Source organism: Salminus brasiliensis, chromosome 6 (genome assembly GCF_030463535.1).
Source record: "Salminus brasiliensis chromosome 6, fSalBra1.hap2, whole genome shotgun sequence".
Taxonomy (NCBI): domain Eukaryota; kingdom Metazoa; phylum Chordata; class Actinopteri; order Characiformes; family Bryconidae; genus Salminus; species Salminus brasiliensis.
In genome coordinates, this window is record NC_132883.1 from 38,792,011 (window position 1) to 38,811,339 (window position 19,329).

The 19,329-nt window shown below is 40.4% G+C and overlaps 1 protein-coding gene across 1 annotated transcript; it reads left to right on the forward strand.

Moving 5' to 3' along the window:
* The first annotated feature begins 142 nt into the window (after window positions 1-142).
* Window positions 143-19,263, forward strand: LOC140557660 (5'-nucleotidase domain-containing protein 2-like). Its single transcript, XM_072682328.1, has 14 exons — window positions 143-610; window positions 3,750-3,934; window positions 4,162-4,236; window positions 6,107-6,162; window positions 6,240-6,333; window positions 8,974-9,102; window positions 11,469-11,529; window positions 12,319-12,421; window positions 13,570-13,671; window positions 14,045-14,126; window positions 14,257-14,343; window positions 15,605-15,745; window positions 15,836-15,900; window positions 16,580-19,263. The coding sequence occupies exons 1-14, from the start codon at window positions 247-249 to the stop codon at window positions 16,839-16,841; spliced, it is 1,806 nt and encodes a 601-aa protein (XP_072538429.1). The 5' UTR covers window positions 143-246; the 3' UTR covers window positions 16,842-19,263.
* The last annotated feature ends 66 nt before the right edge of the window (window positions 19,264-19,329 follow it).

Here is a 19,329-nt window from a genome sequence, read left to right on the forward strand (position 1 = left end):
CCAATCAGCTGCCTGCGGTGTCATAGCAACGCGAGACAGGCCTGATAGCGGTAACTGACAGCGCTGTCGGCCAATAGGAAACCTTTCGCCCCGCCAACATGCTTCCCCCCGCCCACCCCTCAGCCCCGCTTAGTTAGGAAACTTTACGGGAGTGACCGAGCGCGCGGGGTGATGTTAGCTGTGGTTGTAGCCACAGATCGTCCTCGAGGTGTTCAGAGCTGAAACATTCCTCTAAAATGGTGTAAAATGTCCCTTCAGAGAGTCGGGGGCCTCGGGCGCTCGCTGTGGCAAGGCGGCAGCAGGACCCCACCGCTAGCGAGGAGACACAGACCCTTCTCCGGCAAGCGTGGACCGCCCTGCTCCGCCTGCACTGCGGACCAGACCTGCAGAGATGGGGTGTGCAGAAACACCTCTCCGCCCGCACTGCCACCACCAGCACCGCCACCGCCTCCACCTGCACCTGCGAGCTCCAGACACCCGATCGGGGGCAAAGCGCGCTCCGAGGAGGCGCTGAACGTGTCCGGACGGTCCTTCTCCTCAACAGCGCTGAAGGTGGACCAGAGGTCCTACCTGTGGGCCCGATACAGTGAGATGAAGCGGCTGGTTCACGGTATGGGGGTCTTTGGGTATGGGGGTCTTTCGGTACTAACGAATCTATTTACTGCTAAATCCTGCTTACTTCTCTTTTAATTGCCTGAATTGGCTGTAAAATAGTTATAAATATTCAAATTAATTATATTAATACATATCATACATCAATGATGCTATGTATGCTATGTATTTCTTTATTACCTATAATACCTATATGTATTATATTATTGCCTATAATACCTATATAATACCTATATGTATTACCTTTATTACCTATTTAAAAGTCTAATTTTATTTTATATTTGTCCAAAGTCAACAAACCCAGATGTGCCCCAAAATTTTATATATAATTGTATACATACACATCTATGTATCTATATATCTATATCTGCTGTGGACTGGTCACAATTAGCAATGGTTATTTCATGAAAAGAGCACCTTGCCAACTCTGAAGTATGGGGTGGATCTGTCGTGCTTTGGTGTTGTGTTGCTGCCAGTGGCACGGGTGCAGGGAAGAACCACAGAGGGAATTCCACAGAACACCAGGACATCCTGGATGCAGATGTCTAACCCTCTGTTAAAAGACTGCAGGTGAAACAACAGAATAATAATCCTCAAAAACATCCCTGAAGAGCCCCAAATTGAGGCTTCAGAATGACCCTCCAGACCGCCTAGACTGCCTGCTGTGTATAGATGTTCAGGAGAGAGACACCGTAGCTCAGCTGTGTTTTGATGGTGTTTATGAGTCACTGTCCCACTTTCCAGCTCTTGGTCCTCTCCCAGAGTCCGGCGACAGATTGGGCAACAGCCAGTGACCCTTTTTTTAATCTGGCTGTGTTTACTGAACTGCTGCTTTTATGATTGCTCAGGGAGAACAAACTGAAAGAAAAACACAAAGAAACAAAACTGAGTCAACACTTCATCCCGAAAACTCCGTAATCCGTGTGTTTTCACTGTGTCCAAGTGTCCATGGCGTGTTTGCGTAACGGCATTCTGCTGTTATTTCGCTGTCTTCGTGTCTTTAAAAGGAAATTTAGGAATGCATTTTTAGGCAGACCTTTTTGGCTGCTTTCCTGACCTTTACCATTCTTTTGACATGCGGCCTGTCACTGACCTGGCAGAGGACTTTGTTTGAACTGTGCAGATACACAACAAGATATTACCTGGTATTCCCATCGATGACAACAGTCCAGCGGTGTCCCTGTGGACGGGAGAGAGAGGTGGTTGTTGTTTTTGCTGTACCGCAGCATGATACATCTGAAATGAACTAGTGACTGTGAGCTTGACTGTGAGTGCAGGACTAATCATATATTATGCACAGTTATATTAAATTGACCCCTGAGCATACCCACTGTACTTATGGCCGTACATTAAGGGGTTGAAAAAATTATGTTTTACTAGTCAGCAATTTGTTGTTATTGCATTAATCATAACTAGCCATCGAGTTAAAATTACAGATGTAGAAAAGTGTTCCGTTAAGTGTTACGCTTTCTAATAGGGACTAACATGGTGGCAGATGATGTGTTTCAGACTCAGGCACTCTGTCCACTAAAGCACGCCGGATATCTGAGGTAAAGTCTGTGCTAAAATCAGCGAAATCAACACAGCCTGTAGAATCCCTCCTCTAGCCATGGATCACATTAAACTGTCTGATGGAAGCATGAATAGAAAAATGGGGAAACTAAAAGCTATTGCTGAAGTTTGGTTCTGTTGGGAACACGTCACACTGGGGCAAGAGGCAGCATCAATGTGGCCCTCATTCAGAGGCTGCCGTTAGGGTGCGTAGATGGCGGTCATGAGCACTCCTTTGAATGGCAAATAGGAAAAGACGAAACCCTATAACCTTGTGAGCAAAGTGGCACATTTGGGCCAGGGCTTGAGGAGTGATGAGTCTGATTGGTTGACGGGAGCCCCCCCAAAAAAGTACATGGCTAAGATCGAGACTTGATGTGAATGCGAGAAGGCAGAGGTTTTGCTCAGTGCTCTTTTAAAGGAATAAATGGTCTTAATTACTGTTTCTCTCTCCATGCTGCCAAACAAGGGTGTAAAGTGAAACTGCACATTATTTATGTGTTTGTTCCTAATATATTTTCACAACACTGTGTAAAATTCTTACCTTAAAATAACAGCTTCAAATACATTATGAAGCTCCACTAGCAATAGGGAGAACTGTAATGCTGGCTTTGCTGCTCCAGGCTCAACTGCTCCACGTAACTTTGGAGAAGCGGACAGGACAACACTCGTGAGAACTGTGTAACGCTGTGTAATCAGAGTCCTGTTTGTGTGAAATTGTGTAAAATTACTCTACAACTTCAGTCCACATGCTTCTTTCACTTTCAGTGAGGGTTCTGTATCTCTCAGCTTGTCCAGAAAACCATGTCCTGTAGTGGTGGTTCGAGGCGTGAATTACACTTCCCAACTGTAGTGGGAGCCCAGGAGCAAGAAGTGCCTGCTTTCCATATTGTTGCTTTAATGTATGTGTTTAATGTACAATACTGTTAAAAAAAAAAGGTAGTTCATAAGGAACCGTCTTTGACCGAGTAAAATATGTGTGAAGAACCTTTAAATTTTTAAAGAAGTCAATATAAATGTTCTGAAGTTTGCTTAAAAAGAAACTTAAATAACACTTATATGACAAGAATATATAGAACACAAAATTGTTTAACCTCTTCTACTCTGATTCACCTTTAAAATTTTACCCAAGTATTTTTGTATTTTTCTGGTGTGTGTAGTGCATGAATGATCCACCAGGGGGCAGAAAACATGTATCTGATTGTATTTCTTATTTATGTCATTTCTTATTTATTTATTTAAAATGATGCGTCATTTAATTGTCACACTGATGTTGCAGGGGTCTCAAATATGTATCAAATATGATACGCTTGGCTTTAAAGGGTTAAAAGTTCTTCATACTCACAACTCCTGTAAAACAGTGGTTCTTTATGGAGCCAAATATGGTTCTTCTATGACACGGCTCAAAGAACCCGTTTTAGCACCTGTATTTTTAAGAGTAAAGGTGCCTAATCCATTAAATTGGAGACCTGATCTAGCCTGGAAGGTGCTGGGTATCCAGCTAGGTCTTGTTCTGGTGCAAATTAACCTTGCTTCTAATGATCTACTCTCTGTCTAAAAATGTGTCTCCTTCCCTCTTCATCCAGACCTGATTCCTCCTGGAGTGTGTAACCTGCTCAATTCGTCCACCATCTATGCCAATAACGAAGTCAGTCTTTCAGAGGTGGATATCTATGGCTTTGACTATGACTACACACTCGCCCTCTACTCTAACGCCCTCGATGCCAAGATCTACACCACTGCACGAGACTTCCTCATCGAACACTTTAAGGTGAACTATGAGAATGAAAAAAATTGTATGTATTTAGCTTTGGAAAATTATTTTTTGCAAACTCCTGCTGTTCTTTAAATCGGGGTAAAATGTCCTGATGAGTGAACGAATAGAACACGTTCTGAGTTCTGTAGTTTATCATCATAAGAATAAAATATTGTCTTACTGACTTTCCCTAGTTCATATTACTTGATGATGATGATATTACTTTCTGATTTGTTGTTAAGTACCCGCAAGGCATCAGTAAGTACGACTACATCCCCAACTTCGCTGCACGGGGCCTTCACTACGACATCCAAAAGGTAAAGCCATCAGGTAAACCCCTAAGAATGTACTGATATCAGACTGTGCTCTGTCTAAGCATTTAAGGGCACAATATAGTGAGTACATGAGCACAAAAGATTACTAGGACTTCTTGGAAATTTAGTTCCAGAGATTAAACCTTGAATGATGGATCTTGACTCGGATTTAAGCTTTAGGGCACCAGGGCTTCTCTCTGCACAAGCAAAGTCACATCTGGATATACAGATTTTCTCCTTCAGTAAGAAGCTTAAATGATTAAGAAAGACAGCTCCCAAAATGTTTCACATGCTGAAGCTGAAATAGGCCGGTAATATGCACGAATGGTAGATTAACCAGCTTATGTTTTAATAATAATAATAATAATAATAATAATAATAATAGTAGTAGCTGTAGTAGTAATAGTAGTGATAGTGGTGTAGGTAGTAGTTGTAGTAGAATTGTGGTGGCAGTAGTGTAGTAGTAACAATAGTAATAGTAGTTGTAGTAGTAGTGTGATGGTGGTAGTAGTAGTGGTACTAGTAATTGTAGTGATGTAGTTAGCAGTAGAAGTAGTGGTGATAGTAGAGGCAGTAGTAATATTAATAGTACAGTAGTTGTAATAAAAGTAGTCGTAGTGCCGTGGTGGTAGCAGTAGTAGTTGTGTGGTGGTGGTAACAATAATACTAGTAATAAAAGTAGTAATAGAGGTAGTAATAGTGTCATGGTGGTATTAGTGAAGTAGATGTACTAGTGGCAGTAGTGTAGTAGTAACAGTTGTAGCAGTAGTAGTAGTAATAGTAGTAGTAACGGTTGCAGCAGTAGTAGTAGTAATAGTAGTGTAGTAGTAACGGTTGTATCAGCAGTAGTAGTAGTAATAGTAGTAGTAACAGTTGCAGCAGTAGTAGTAGTAATAGTAGTAGTGTAGTAGTAACGGTTGTATCAGCAGTAGTAGTAATAGTAGTAGTAACAGTTGCAGCAGTAGTAGTAGTAATAGTAGTAGGGTAGTAGTAACGGTTGTAGCAGTAGTAGTAGTAGTAGTAATGGTTGTAGTAGTAGTAATAGTAGTAACGGTTGTATCAGCAGTAGTAGTAATAGTAGTAGTAACGGTTGTATCAGCAGTAGTAGTAATAGTAGTAGTAACAGTTGCAGCAGTAGTAGTAGTAATAGTAGTAGTGTAGTAGTAACGGTTGTATCAGCAGCAGTAGTAGTAATAGTAGTAGTAACAGTTGCAGCAGTAGTAGTAGTAATAGTAGTAGGGTAGTAGTAACGGTTGTATCAGCAGCAGTAGTAGTAATAGTAGTAGTAACAGTTGCACCAGTAGTAGTAGTAATAGTAGTAGGGTAGTAGTAACGGCTTGAGCAGTAGTAGTAATAGTAGTAGTAACAGTTGCAGCAGTAGTAGTAGTAATAGTAGTAGGGTAGTAGTAACGGCTTGAGCAGTAGTAGTAATAGTAGTAGGGTAGTAGTAACGGTTTGAGCAGTAGTAGTAATAGTAGTAGGGTAGTAGTAACGGTTTGAGCAGTAGTAGTAATAGTAGTAGTAACAGTTGCAGCAGTAGTAGTAGTAATAGTAGTAGGGTAGTAGTAACGGTTTGAGCAGTAGTAGTAATAGTAGTAGGGTAGTAGTAACGTTTGAGCAGTAGTAGTGGTAGTAGTAGTGTAGTAGTGGTAATAGCAGTAACAGTTACAGCAGTAGCGGCAACATCAATGGTGCGGGGAGCTGATTGTAGATCAGAGCTTATACTGAACACATGTTGGCTAGTTTGCAGGTTATTACTAGTTAACAGGATTCAGCAATAAGGGAAATCCAGTGACTTGGCAGTGTGCACCACAGATGTCTGAGTCTGGGAATAGGGAACTGGCCTCCTGTTTACTCCTGCTGTCCTCAACAGGGACTTCTAATGAAGATAGATGCCTTCCATTACATTCAGCTGGGAACAGTGTACAGGTGGGTGCTGAGTCTGTAACGTGTGCACTCTCAGAAGCTGCTTTGAATTGTACTTCACTGAGAAATCCTTACTACAGGGGTTTGAATCCAGTGCCGGATGAAGAGGTGCTGAAACTGTATGAGGGAACACACCACGTGCCCCTAAACCAAGTCAGCGGCTTCTATGGAAAGGTCAGTAACTGCTCTGGTATTTAGCAATGTCCGTCAATTTCAGTGTTCACAGATGTAGAGCGGTGGTCGCTAACTGTTCCTACAGAACTCCTTCCTGCAGGTTTCAACCAAATCTAACACTCCTCATTCAGCCAATCAAGGGGTTTCTGAGGGTGATAATTGGTTGAATCCTGTGGGCTGGATTGGGGTTGAATCCAAAGGCATTTTTGCCACTTTTCACTTTTTGCAATAATGTGAATCTGGCAGTAGTTGTCTACATTGTTTCCAAATTTCATAATGAATGGACCAATAGAAATGCTCCAAAATGACCTGAAATAAAATCTTTTTACATTGACTTCAATTGAAAGTTTTGAAGACAGCGATGATATGTAAATATACTGATTCACGCAACACCATTCAAAAAGTAAATACACAGTGACCGTGTCCACATATGAACTGAGGAATGGCAATTTGCAACCTGACCAGTCCAAAAAGTAAGAAATGGTAGAAAATTTACTAAAAACATTGAACAGGCCCCTTAATAAGAGTTTTGCGACCTTGGAATAACATGTCTAATCTTAACTCTCCTGCAGCCCAGGCCTCAGAGCAGCTTGCTCTTTTTTGCAACAGCAGATATAGTGCCAGACCCTGGACTGCTGCCAGGATATTTTTATCTGTATTTCCCAATTCATTAAATCAGCAAGAGTTCATGCCCAGCTTGCATGCAAGCAGCATTTTGGAAACAGTACTTTGATTTGGGATTAGATGTGAATGGACCGTTGGCAGGTTTACAGTTGATTACATGGACTTAGTGTCAGTGTTTATCAAGTCAGACGATGGAATATATATTTTTGGGGAGATTTTTTGGAGGTGTCCCACTACTAATCCAGCAGCTCGTGTCCTGTGCTCAAATTCTTTCCAAGCTTATGAGAACACTGAGAACGCCCCCTGAAGAGACATCCTCCCCTACCTCTTTCCTGTTTTCGCAGTCTGCATCCCTGCCTGCAGAGAGACAGGATGATTATTGTTGGTGTATTTTGTGTTGTCTGCTAAAGTGGATTCCAGTGAGGGAGATAGCAGGGAGGTCAAATGAGGAATCAATGAAATCCTAAATAAGTCGGAATCCTTGAATCTTTGTCGGTGGGATTATTGTTATGTGACTGTTGTTGTGGTGCTGTGCTTGTGTAACGCTCAGCAGTACATCAGCAACTAGCTGTCGTTTATAAATGGAAAGCCCTGGTTAAATGATCTGTTACTGTCAAAAGCTAAGCATTTTAGCACAAAGCTAAAGATGCAGTATTACTATTTTACCTTCATCTTTTATCTTTTTAAAATAACTTTTATTTATAAGGGTCACCTTGCACACTGTAAAAAGTATAAGATCCTTGAGGAACGTTTGGAGGTTTTTCAGTTTCCTTTTTCTTCTAAAAGCCTTTTCTTGAAGGTTCCTCGAAGGTGTTTCTCCACCGTTTCAAATTAAAGAACCTCCAGAAGTTCCTCAAGGATCTTTTAATTATAACAGTGATGGTCAGTACTTTGGCAAGTATCACAGCTAGTAAAGGCATTTTGAAGCCAGATAAGAGTCTTTCCTTTCTTGCTTGGACGATTTTTCTTTGCAGAAAGCTTCTACTTCGGTACATACATGGATCAAGTGCTGTTTTAATGTTATTCTGAAAATGTCTCCACCGATTTTTGTAGTGAGGACCCAGGAAAGATTTTCTTGTGACGTGTAGAACAGTACACCACCACTCCACCATTCGTGGCCATCAGTTATTTTAATGTTCAGAGTGTTCAGCAGCTGCTTAGAGGAGGCCATGGACTGCTGATGCTTGGGACATGATTTGAGTATTTATAAAGCCATAGCACTAATAAGAAGATTAAGATAATTAAGGTCTAATGGATCTGAGATCTCAAATCTATAAACCTTTTGTATGGTGCTTCATTACTAATCTAATCCATTTATTTTGATTAAAATGTGTCCTCTTTGACTTTGATGTGTCCTCTCGTTTTACACATTTTATCAGATTTTTCATCCATTTCCTCCCCAATCTGGACCTCCAATTACCGTATGTAATACCCGTACATACTCTCCCCCGCATCGCACGCAATGCCCCGACACTAGTGCGGGCGTACCAACACACGCCCCCTCTGAATTGTGCGCAAGCCTCTCTTTTTCAACATTACCGGTCAACCAACACGTCTGGAGGGAAGCGCCGCTCTTCCTCAGTTTTGCGTTCTTGTCTCCGCCCTAGCCCCGCCTAGTCATTAGTATTCCCACCTGTGTCTCCTTTGTAGTCCTGCCCTCTCGTTATCCTCCCCAGGTGTTTCTGTTTGTGGCTTGTGCTCTTAAACCCCTGTGTTTGCTCTGTTCCTGGTCGAGCATTGTAGATATAAATGTAGATGTAGGTTTGCTGTGGTTTGTTATTTTGTCTTCATGTTGGGTTTTGTTTCTTTGTGTTTATATTATGAATGTCTCTGGTCTTCTGGATTATTTTTTTTCTGTCAGAGATGATATTAAAAGGATTACTAAAGATAATTTGAACTTGCACCCTGCCTCAACCCCCCTATCATTACAATCATCTGCTCACTTAACCATTCACAATAAGAGAAATTTGACCAGGGATGCCAAAATGTAAAAATCTGCTCTATATGTGTCTTCAGGGTCCAAACGTTAAACAGTTTATGGACGTCTTCTCTCTTCCTGAGATGACTCTTCTGGCCGTTGCAAATGACTACTTCATCTCCAACGACATCGAGTACGACCCTGTGCACCTGTACAAAGACGTCTCTGTAAGTGTGGGCAGAATTTTATAGTAGAAAAACTGAATAGCGACCTGTATGCCCATCCTCAGACATCCTCAGACTTGTGAATCGTGCCTTTGCTTGAGAAATTAGGATTGTCAGTAGGGTGCGCAGTGGATCAGATTTGTATCAAGATGTATCAGTAACACACTGAATTTTGTTCTTAAAGGTTTAATGTTATTGTTGCCATTTTTTGGTCTTTTTTTATTCACATTTATGAATTATTATTTTGATGGAACTGCTTAAATTACAATAGATACAATAATTTAATAATATATATATATTTAAAATATCTTTTTAGTACAGCAAAAAAAAGGAAAATGTAGGGAAAAATGCCTGAAATGACACAGTTTTAATTAATACAGTAAAAATGTTTTACAGTAATACAGTTTTTATATTATCATTCTAAAATTAAAGGCTACAACACTCAAAAGTAATGTAACGACAGTAAATGGTGTTTCTAAGTGAAAAATATACATTATATTACTGCTGTCCAATGAAAAACATGTATTTCCTTTTTTGTCTGTTTTTGTATGTTTTTTCAGTTTTCAGTCATTTGAAGCCCTGTAGCTGCTCCGTACACTGTGTGAATTATTCTGGATGAATAGACCAATACAAATGTTCTAAATTGCTTGGAATTGCAAATGTAGTTCAAATTTAAAAGCATTTTTGAGATACATGTTTTTCAATGGACAGTGATGATAAATACATGAATGTACAGTTACCATTTATCCTCTTAATTCAACATATGGGGAAGCAGTTTATAAAACTGTGGCATGTGCATAAGTTTGGAGATTGGAGAATTATGGCATATTTAAGTTCATGTAGAGGATTTTCTTACTTTAAAAAAATCAACAAATTATTGTTAATGCAGGGCATTTCAGATTTACCAGTATTTTATCATTTTCATCTTTACATATAAAATGTAGAAAACTTGTGTATGTTCTCTGGTTAGTTTGGAGAGTAATAAGAAATAAAATAAGGTGTAAAATCTGTGTTTCTACAATGAACCATTCCACTGTAAATGACTTGTTTACATCTCAACTAATGAATTATTTAGAAAGTCTAAAAAATCAGTGGAATTTGCCTTTATTTGAATGATTTTGATTATAAAAACCATAAAAACAAATATTGAGTCTGTTCAGCTGAATCATCCCATATGATTTCTACTGGCGGATATGGGGTTTCCAAGACATCTGACTAGCCCTTAGAACACTTTCTAGGTGGTGAGATCCCCGCTTGTCACTCACTATGCAACCAGGGCTCTGGTTTCTGTGAGTTGGATATCGAGTGTTCTATCCCGAGCAGGGGTCATTTCGTAAGTGTAAGTGGTTTGTGCTCTGCAGGTTTACGTTTCCCAGTTCATGAGCGAAGAGATGGGTGTCTTACAGATGCACTTCAAACAAAGGCTTTTTCTCATTACACTCCGGTGGTAAAGAGATCCTCGAGCTCAGCATGACTGTTCTCTGGTTACACTGATGCTTCATGGTCCACAGAGAGTGGATCTGCTTTTCTCTGTCAGGGAAGATGAGGTGTTATCTCTGCACTGTTTGGACTTGAATTGGGGGCAGAGCAGACCATGTTGAAGCTACATGAGGGAAAATCATACAGACCTGTTCTGGAATAGTCTCTACTGAATGAATGCTGAAGTGAGGAACTCTCAAAAGCCAGAACTTGAGGTCCTAATTTAAAATCATGGTTATGCATGAGGCTAAGCATGAGTAGTTGAATGAATCTTCATTTGCTATCTGCTTTCCTTCATTTGAATGTATCCGGGTTCCAGCGGAAGCACCATGCTTCAGTTACGAGCCAGGCAGTGCTTGGTCTAGCAAACAAGTAAGCAGTAGTTAATGAGTAGGCTGGGCTGTAGTCCTGATTAGGCTGTGGGATTGTAACAGCTTGTGCTTTTTCAACTGAATTTTCAACTGGTTTTCTGTTAAATTGGAGCCTGGCACCCTGCCCTGTTCATTTTAGTGCTTTGCCTGCTCCCAACACCCCTGATTCTTTGACGATTGTTTGTCTTATATAGCATATCTTATGGCGTCCCAGAGGGTTCTATTCTAGGGCTTGTAAAACTGATGTTAACTAAGGCAGTAATTTAGTTATTAAAGAAGTTTGGGCTTACATACAGGGTTTAAGGGGTTAAGTCATCATGGATCACATTAGCACATTCTACAGATAGACAGCAGAACTGCTTGATCTGTGATTGCTTCACTTTTGGGAGATGTTACACTGTGCATGTTTTCAGTGTTGTATTATGTGTACTGCTGTTGACTGATGTTATGTTCTATGTGAATACATTGTTGTTGGTTCTAACTGGAAAAATCCAGCAGCCTTTTTTTTGTCCTTCTCAGGAAGCGATTGGTATGGTGCACATTAAAGGCTACATGTACAAGTGGATCATGGAAGATCTGGGTAAGGTTGTCTTCAGACTTCTTGGCCCCCTCCACCACCCCAGGTGTTTGTGCTCTACTCACCTTTAAATGAGGAAGAGCCTGGTAATGCCAAAAAGTGCAGATCAGGGGGTCTTCCAGCACCACAGTTGGAAACCACTGACATAACAAATTGTAGCGGCAGAGACTCAAGTTGGTAATTGTTATTAATCAGAGGATTAGCTGTCTGTGGAAGACCTTTTAATGTATAACACATAGAAAGTCCAATCATATCCAACCACACAATAGAAAATAATACCAAACTTGAAATCATGTGCATTATTAAATCCCTACACTCTAAGCAAAACGGTCCTGTATAGCACTGAAAAAGACTTTTATTACTCCTAACAATAGTGGAACCTTTTCTGATGCTGGACAGAACTATTTTAAGGTTGGGGTAGTAGCCTGGACAGGTGTTTTGGAATCCTCATGGTGTCCGACAGATTGAGTGTCTGGAAAATCCGTTTACATGATTTATCTCTGTAGGCAACTGGTTTTCATTTGGGTTTTATTTCATAAGATACGCTCTTTGGAGATGATATAATTTGACCTTTTCCTTCTGAGGTCTTTTTTCTTCCTTTTTTCCCCTTCATTTAATTCTTCTGTACTCCTTTAAAAGCAGTCTTTTACCCGGTAATGTGGGTTGCCAGTGAGCGTGATTTATTTTCTGAAAGTGCTGACCCAAGATTTCCTTCCTTATTAGCAGAGTTGGCTTTGTATGCTTTGTTGTCACATTTCATGCCAGATTTCATCTGTTTTTGTTTTGTTCCAGAAAAGTACATTCTCCGTGGAGAGGAGACATACGCAGTGCTTCATCGCCTGGTTAGTCATGGGAAGAAGCTGTTCCTCATCACAAACAGCCCTTTCAGCTTTGTGTAAGTAGGACTGGAATGTGCAATGTGCTCTCTGGCCTGTGATTGGAAGAGTTCAGATTTTTAGATGTGAAGCACCTCATGGAACTCACTCTCTCGCTCTCTCACTCACTCACTCGCTCATATGCTCATATATACATTCACCAAATGCTCACATACTCATTCATATACTCATTATACTCATACTCATTCACTCACATGCTTTATACTCACATACTCACTCATACTTACTCATACTCAAATACTCATTCACTCACATACTCGCTTATTCATACTCACTCACATACTCAAATACTTATTTACTCATTTACTCACATGCTTTATACTCACATTCTCATACTCAAATACTCAATCACTCATACTCATTCATTCTCACTCACATACTCAAATACTTATTTACTCATTTACTCACATGCTTTACACTCACATACTCATACTCAAATACTCAATCACTCATACTCACTCACATACTCAAATACTTATTTACTCATTCCCTTACATACTTTATACTCACATATTCATACTCAAATACTCAATCACTCATACTCACTCATTCATTTTCACTCACATACTCAAATACTTATTTACTCATTCCCTTACATACTCATACTCAAATACTCAATCACTCATACTCACTCATTCATTTTCACTCACATACTCAAATACTTATTTACTCATTTACTCACATGCTTTACACTCACATACTCATACTCAAATACTCAATCACTCATACTCATTCATTCTCACTCACATACACAAATACTTATTTACTCATTCACTCACATGCTTTACACTCACATACTCAAATACTCATTCACTCACATACTCGCTCATTCTTAGTCACTCACATACTCAAATACTTATTTACTCATATACTCATTCACTCACATACCCATTAATTCATTCTTGCATATTTAAATACTTATTCGTTCATACTCATATTATTCATACTCAGATATCATAACATATTCTCTCATCTACTCATTCCTTCACATACTCATACTCATTTATTCATACTCACTCATTTATTCACAAACCTGCTCACTTACTACTATCAGCTGTCAAGACTCCAGTATTAGGGCTTTGCACTGAAGTGTAATTATAATGTAATACACTTCTGCTTCTTGACAAACATGACATTTTTTTGTCAGGGATAAAGGGATGAGATACATGGTAGGCAAAGACTGGAGAGATTTCTTTGACGTTGTCATCGTTCAAGCAGACAAGCCCCATTTCTTCAACGATTGTGCCAAGTGAGTTTCCACTCTGCTCATAATAATAATAAAGACACTGTGTTTAAAATCTAACCATCGCTACATCTGCTTGAGTCCTAGGGTTGTGCCACAATAGTCTCCAGAGTGATTCCTAGTGGTTGTAAGACATATTAGTGAAATGCATGTTGGATAATGTAGTATGAGATCATTGGTGACATCCCAAAATGTCTAAAAGAAAGCAGGAATTCTGTCAAACCAGTGAGGCTGGGGAATGTAAGACTGTGTTACAGAATATTACATAACATGAATTAATTAAACATTAATTTAATCAAGCTATTTCTGGCATAACGCAGGAAACACTGACAGTGTGGTAAAGCCTGTAACTGTATCCCCTTATTCATCTTTTCAATAGACCATTCAGGCGTCTGGATAGCAAAGGGGACCTCCAGTGGGATAAGATCAATAATTTAGAGAAGGGTCAAGTCTACAAACAGGTTTGACATTCATTTTGCATCACATTTAGCTTTCCTTTCCCTTCTCCTTTTACAGAGGCCTCTTTATATCTGGTCATAAAGACAACCGTTAGTCTTCATCACATCGTACACTTTTATGTTTGTGATGCAGGGGAACCTCTTTGACTTCCTCCGTCTAACAGGATGGAGAGGGTCCAATGTGCTATACTTTGGTGACCACCTCTACAGTGACCTGGCGGTAAAAAAACAGTCACTTACACACACACACACACACACACACACACACACACACACACACACAAACACACACTAGTACAATGTTTTGTTTTTCTTGGATGATCAATTGTTTCACACATGACCAGCATAGCATTTCAGGGTTGTGTGAATCAGGTGCACCACCTTCATTTTCATATACTCATTGTGGGGGTGGCTTGGCTAGCTGCCAAGAAGAATGTCTGAAAAATTAAGAACAGAAAGTCAGAAGAGTTACAGACACTCATCACGGACATGAAAGTCACAGCAAAATTGGGCTTTTAATGTTTTACCTTTTGTTAAATTGCTCTTTTCTGAGGCAGAATAAGCAAATGAGAGTAAAGGGGTATACAGTCCCCCCCTGCATTGAGCTGTAGAGTAGTGGAACTGTAGTTGGTGCTACTTTTGGGATGAGTTGGGGAGTTGGAGATGAGGTTTGAGGTGATCATCCAATATGCTGACCTCACTAACACTCTTGTTGCAGAATGCAATCAAATCTTTACATCAGTGTTCAGAAGCCTTCCCTGGACAGTAGAGACGGTTACTCCAACAAAAACTGAATAAACTCTTTTTAATATTCTTGGTTTTAGAAGAAACAAAGGATGAATAGGTGTCCCAATACTTTTGTTCACATAGTACACATTTAATAAAACCAAATATATGCTGCACAATGTTTAATTTTTGGATTTTCTGAAATCAGCATGGGCATAATTATTCATACACCCTTTGATTATTAACTATGTAAAATAACTATGTTATTTTAACAAAAGGACCAAGACCTCTTAACTTCCTTTTAATGATGATGATTGACTACAGCTGGGAGCTTCTCTGTTCCATGTAACAAGTGTTTGTACAATGGGAAATTCCAAGGAGCTCAGTGCAGATCTGAGAAGTCTAATTGTTTGTCAAAGTTGTGAAGAAAACCCAGACAGTCACTCTCAGCTGAGAGGAAACAGGACCAGGTTCCAGGTCTAATTTAGAACATAATGCTGGCAAAGGAAATGAACTGAAGGAGAAAAAATTAAGTTTTGAGAACAGTTTGACGAGACTCAATCGCCCGTTCTGACATCATTCGCAAATATGTGTAGGGCTTGGGTTGGGTTCTCATGGCCTACTTACCACTTTTAACAGACAGATATTTCAGGCTCTACTTAGATTTATAGCCAATCTAAACCTGCCATCCTCCATTCACTATGGAGGAGTATCTACTCCAGTAGTGTGGAAACTGAAGGCAGGTTACTATGCAGGACCTGATGCTGCGTCACGGCTGGCGCACAGGAGCCATCGTTCCTGAGCTGGAGCTGGAGACGAAGGTGGTGAATACGGAGCAGTACGCTCAGAGTCTCACCTGGCTGCAGGCCCTCACTGGACTGCTGGAGCGTATGCAGGTAAGGCGTAGCATTTGGCTGCCAAAGGCATTTATACAATAGAGTATGGAACTCACAAACGTACGTGATCTATTTTTTCTCTTTGTTCAGATGTATCGAGATCCAAGCTCCAGAGAGGTGCTGCAGGAGTGGTTGAAGGAGCGAGAAGAACTACGGTTAGTGCCACCATGGAAATAAGGGGCTATGATCCACCTTAACTTGTTTCTTCCGCTTTTGTGTCGATTTTTCCAGTCATTTCTTATACAGAGTGAATGTAATCTGAAGTGAGCTACTGCTGTGGGCACCGATCATAAAGTAGCTAGCTATGCTAACCCAACATTCCAACCATTCCTATTTAATGTTATTTAGAGCTATTGGGAGCAAAGCTAACTAACTTTCCAACACAACACATATTGGAGTGCTATGAGGCCCCATGTACAAAAAGGAAGACCTGCACCTATGGTTGAAGGCACTAAATTTAAGGGGAAAGCAACACCAGAACATCCTTACCCAGAGAAACGACTCGGTTATGAGGCTCTAGTGAAGTAGACGCGTCAGGTGTTTGTAATGCTAATAGGTAAGCCTTTAGGCTAAGCGCTAACCTACCTACGGGCCTCACAAGCACTTGACAAGGGTTTGCTGCAGCACCCCAGATGTTTGATACTGAACCGAACAGAAAGCCTTAAAAAGAGCAGATTGGACAGATATTTACACAGATGTTTCTTGACATTAACCCCAAAGTTTTGTAAGTCCCAGTGAGAGCTAACCAGGCTAAAGTACAGCCTCCACATGACATCCCTCACGGTTTCCTTCTCATTTCTGCCACTGTCCTGTTTCTTCATCTCCCTCACCCAGTGCCAGGACCAAGAACCTCTTCAACCCGCAGTTCGGCAGCATCTTCCGCACCTGCCACAACCCCACCTACTTCTCCCGCCGCCTGTGCCGCTTCTCTGACCTCTACATGGCTTCCATCAGCTGCCTGCTGAACTATGACCTCTCTTACACCTTCTACCCACGCCGCACACCCCTGCAGCACGAAGCCCCTCTCTGGATGGACCAGCTCTGCACAGGCTGCATGAAGACGCCCTTCCTGGAAGAGATGGCACACATCCGCTAACGGTTTCTAAGGATTCGTTCTGCTGGTTCGTTTAATTTGAAATGGCTTAGGCTTTAGGCAGTTTATGGGACTGCTTGTTTTTTTGAAGATTCTGGTAGCCACAGGGAAATGCTTGGTCATTTTAATTAAGATGTGAAAGGTTCTGTCTAAAACTGCTGTCTAGTTGTCCTGTAGTTTGTTTTGCACATTGCCAAAGCTCAAAAACATCTCTCAGCTACTAATAAGTTGCCCATACTTTAGCTCAAAGATCACTTGTAGTACTTCTACCACTGGCGAACTGAGATTACTAGAGCTAGGCCTTGAGTTTTGGCCATAAATATGAAAACTCAGTAGAAATGAGGCGGTGGTGGCTCAGCGGTTAGAGCACCAGGCTATTGTTGACAGAATTGTGGGTTTAAAACCCAGGCTCATCAAGCTGCCACTGTTGGGTCCATGAGCAAGGCCCGTAACCCTCCCTGCTCCCCAGGTGCCGCAGTGATTGCTGCCCACCGCTCCGCTGCCACTGTGTGTGTGTTTGATCACTTATGGGTGTGTATGCTTTACAGATGGGTTAAAGGCGGTGGCCAAATTTCAACACAAATGGTGAATATGGATGTCTTGTCTTGTCTTGAAAGAGCCCTGGCCCTGAGCTGCTGCCACTATTTTCCATGTCTAATATCTAATGAAACCTTCTCAACCTTCTAAAGGCCAGATGTCCCACCTTTTGGCTATCGAATCATGATTGACTGATCCCACTTTCTTTTTTTGGTACATAATCTGACCCAACCACTGGTCTTTGGCTGTATCTACATAAATACTAAGAGGAAAAAGCCTTTGGTCTCCAACCAAAACTTACTAATAAAATAAAAAAATAAAAGTATAAAAACAACTTCTATTAAATGAAAATGAACTAGAAATGAAAGACATCTCTACAGTTCTTCCTACAATACTTTCTTTGTACACTACAGTTGTTATATTTCAACTCCAGCACACCAGCACACACAAATGTACCAAAATAAGGGCCTGTTTACATCTAGCATTAACATACGGTTTGTATCTGGATATTATCTGAATCTAGTTTGACCAGATTCTGTTTACACTTGTCAATAAAATGCATCCCCAGTGTGACCAGACAATATCCTATTCTCCTCTCCCCCGTAAGAAAGAAAACACATCACCACGTGCATCATTTCCATTTTACTTCCCATAAAAGTTCTCCTGCTCTGGAAAACTATAAACAACACAGTGGAACAATAGATGGTTCTCACATTCCCCTAACAGCTCTGTAAGAAAGGTGATGGGCTGCTGAAACCACAAAGGAACAAACTCTGTAGTGCTGCTCTCATCCACCGGTAAACAAGCACAGCACAGAGTGAGGGAGATCCACAGAAATCAACATTTTTTGTCAACAGGTGTATTTCCGCTTGCCTGACAGAGTCCGATCACAGAAAATGCATTCTGTTTACCCTAGATCAGTCTCTGACCACCTCTGAATATGCTTAGATTTGATTTACTGAATTATGATTCAGTAATAATCTGATCACAGTGCGTACTGGGGGTGATTACATCAGTTCTTTAATGTGGACAAGTGAAATCTGAACGTGATCCAATCACCAAAATCGCAATGTTAATGGCAGGTGTAAAAAGGCTCTAAAAGGATGTTTTCAAAGCCGAGAACACATTATTCATGCACTTTAAAAATATGATTGACATTGACTGACATTGGTATTAGATATTGGTGCCGCAGTCCCTTGTTTTTGAGTTGTTTAGTGATTGTTATAAATATGCTGTCACGCACAAGATAGTAGCTGTTTTTTTTATGATTAAGATGATCATCAAGCCTCGTATTTTAATAAACCTTGGTAATCAAATTTGTTTGTACTGCATTTGACACTAGTAAACATGATTGTCAGCACAATTCTGGGATCAACTCACTGTGCTTTCTTTCTCGGTTCTTTGTTATGGATGTTCTGGATGTTTATTTGTTCATAATCCACTGTTACCTTCTTTTTAAATCAGATTGGATAAACACAATAACTAACAGAAGCCGAGCTCTTTTGCCATTGATGCCATCTAATACAAACCTCACAACCAGTACAGAGTATGTTGGTTACTTTGCTGCAGTCAATAATAGATGTGACCAATGTACTGGATTTCATTCACAGAAATTATGTAGTCGTTATATTAAAATATTTATAAATTATTTTCTTTTTGTTTTTGTTCATATCATTCAAAAAAGTAAGTAAGCAGCTTGAATGGGCAGTAGGCAGTAGGCCGACATCTCCCTTGCCTAATTTACGTATTTCGCAGATCTTTGAGCTGTTTTACTCACAATATTGATGCAAAAAGTGGAAAACACTTTTCCAGTTGTAAAATGTTTTCTAATGGAACAGTGATATGCTGTTTTAATCTCTGTTTTAATAAAATACTTCATAACTCAGAACAGCTCTAGTTGTATATTCTGGTCTCAGAGAAGCTGCTGTCCTCAGAGAAGGCTGCTGGCCTCAGA

Bases quoted from the DNA above. Each gene is read 5' to 3' on its own strand.
- LOC140557660 (XM_072682328.1), top strand. From the start codon at position 247: ATGTCCCTTCAGAGAGTCGGGGGCCTCGGGCGCTCGCTGTGGCAAGGC. The intron at 3,935-4,161 runs GTGAACTATGAG...TTTGTTGTTAAG, and splicing joins TCCTCATCGAACACTTTAAG to TACCCGCAAGGCATCAGTAA. The intron at 13,672-14,044 runs GTGAGTTTCCAC...TCTTTTCAATAG, and splicing joins TTCTTCAACGATTGTGCCAA to ACCATTCAGGCGTCTGGATA.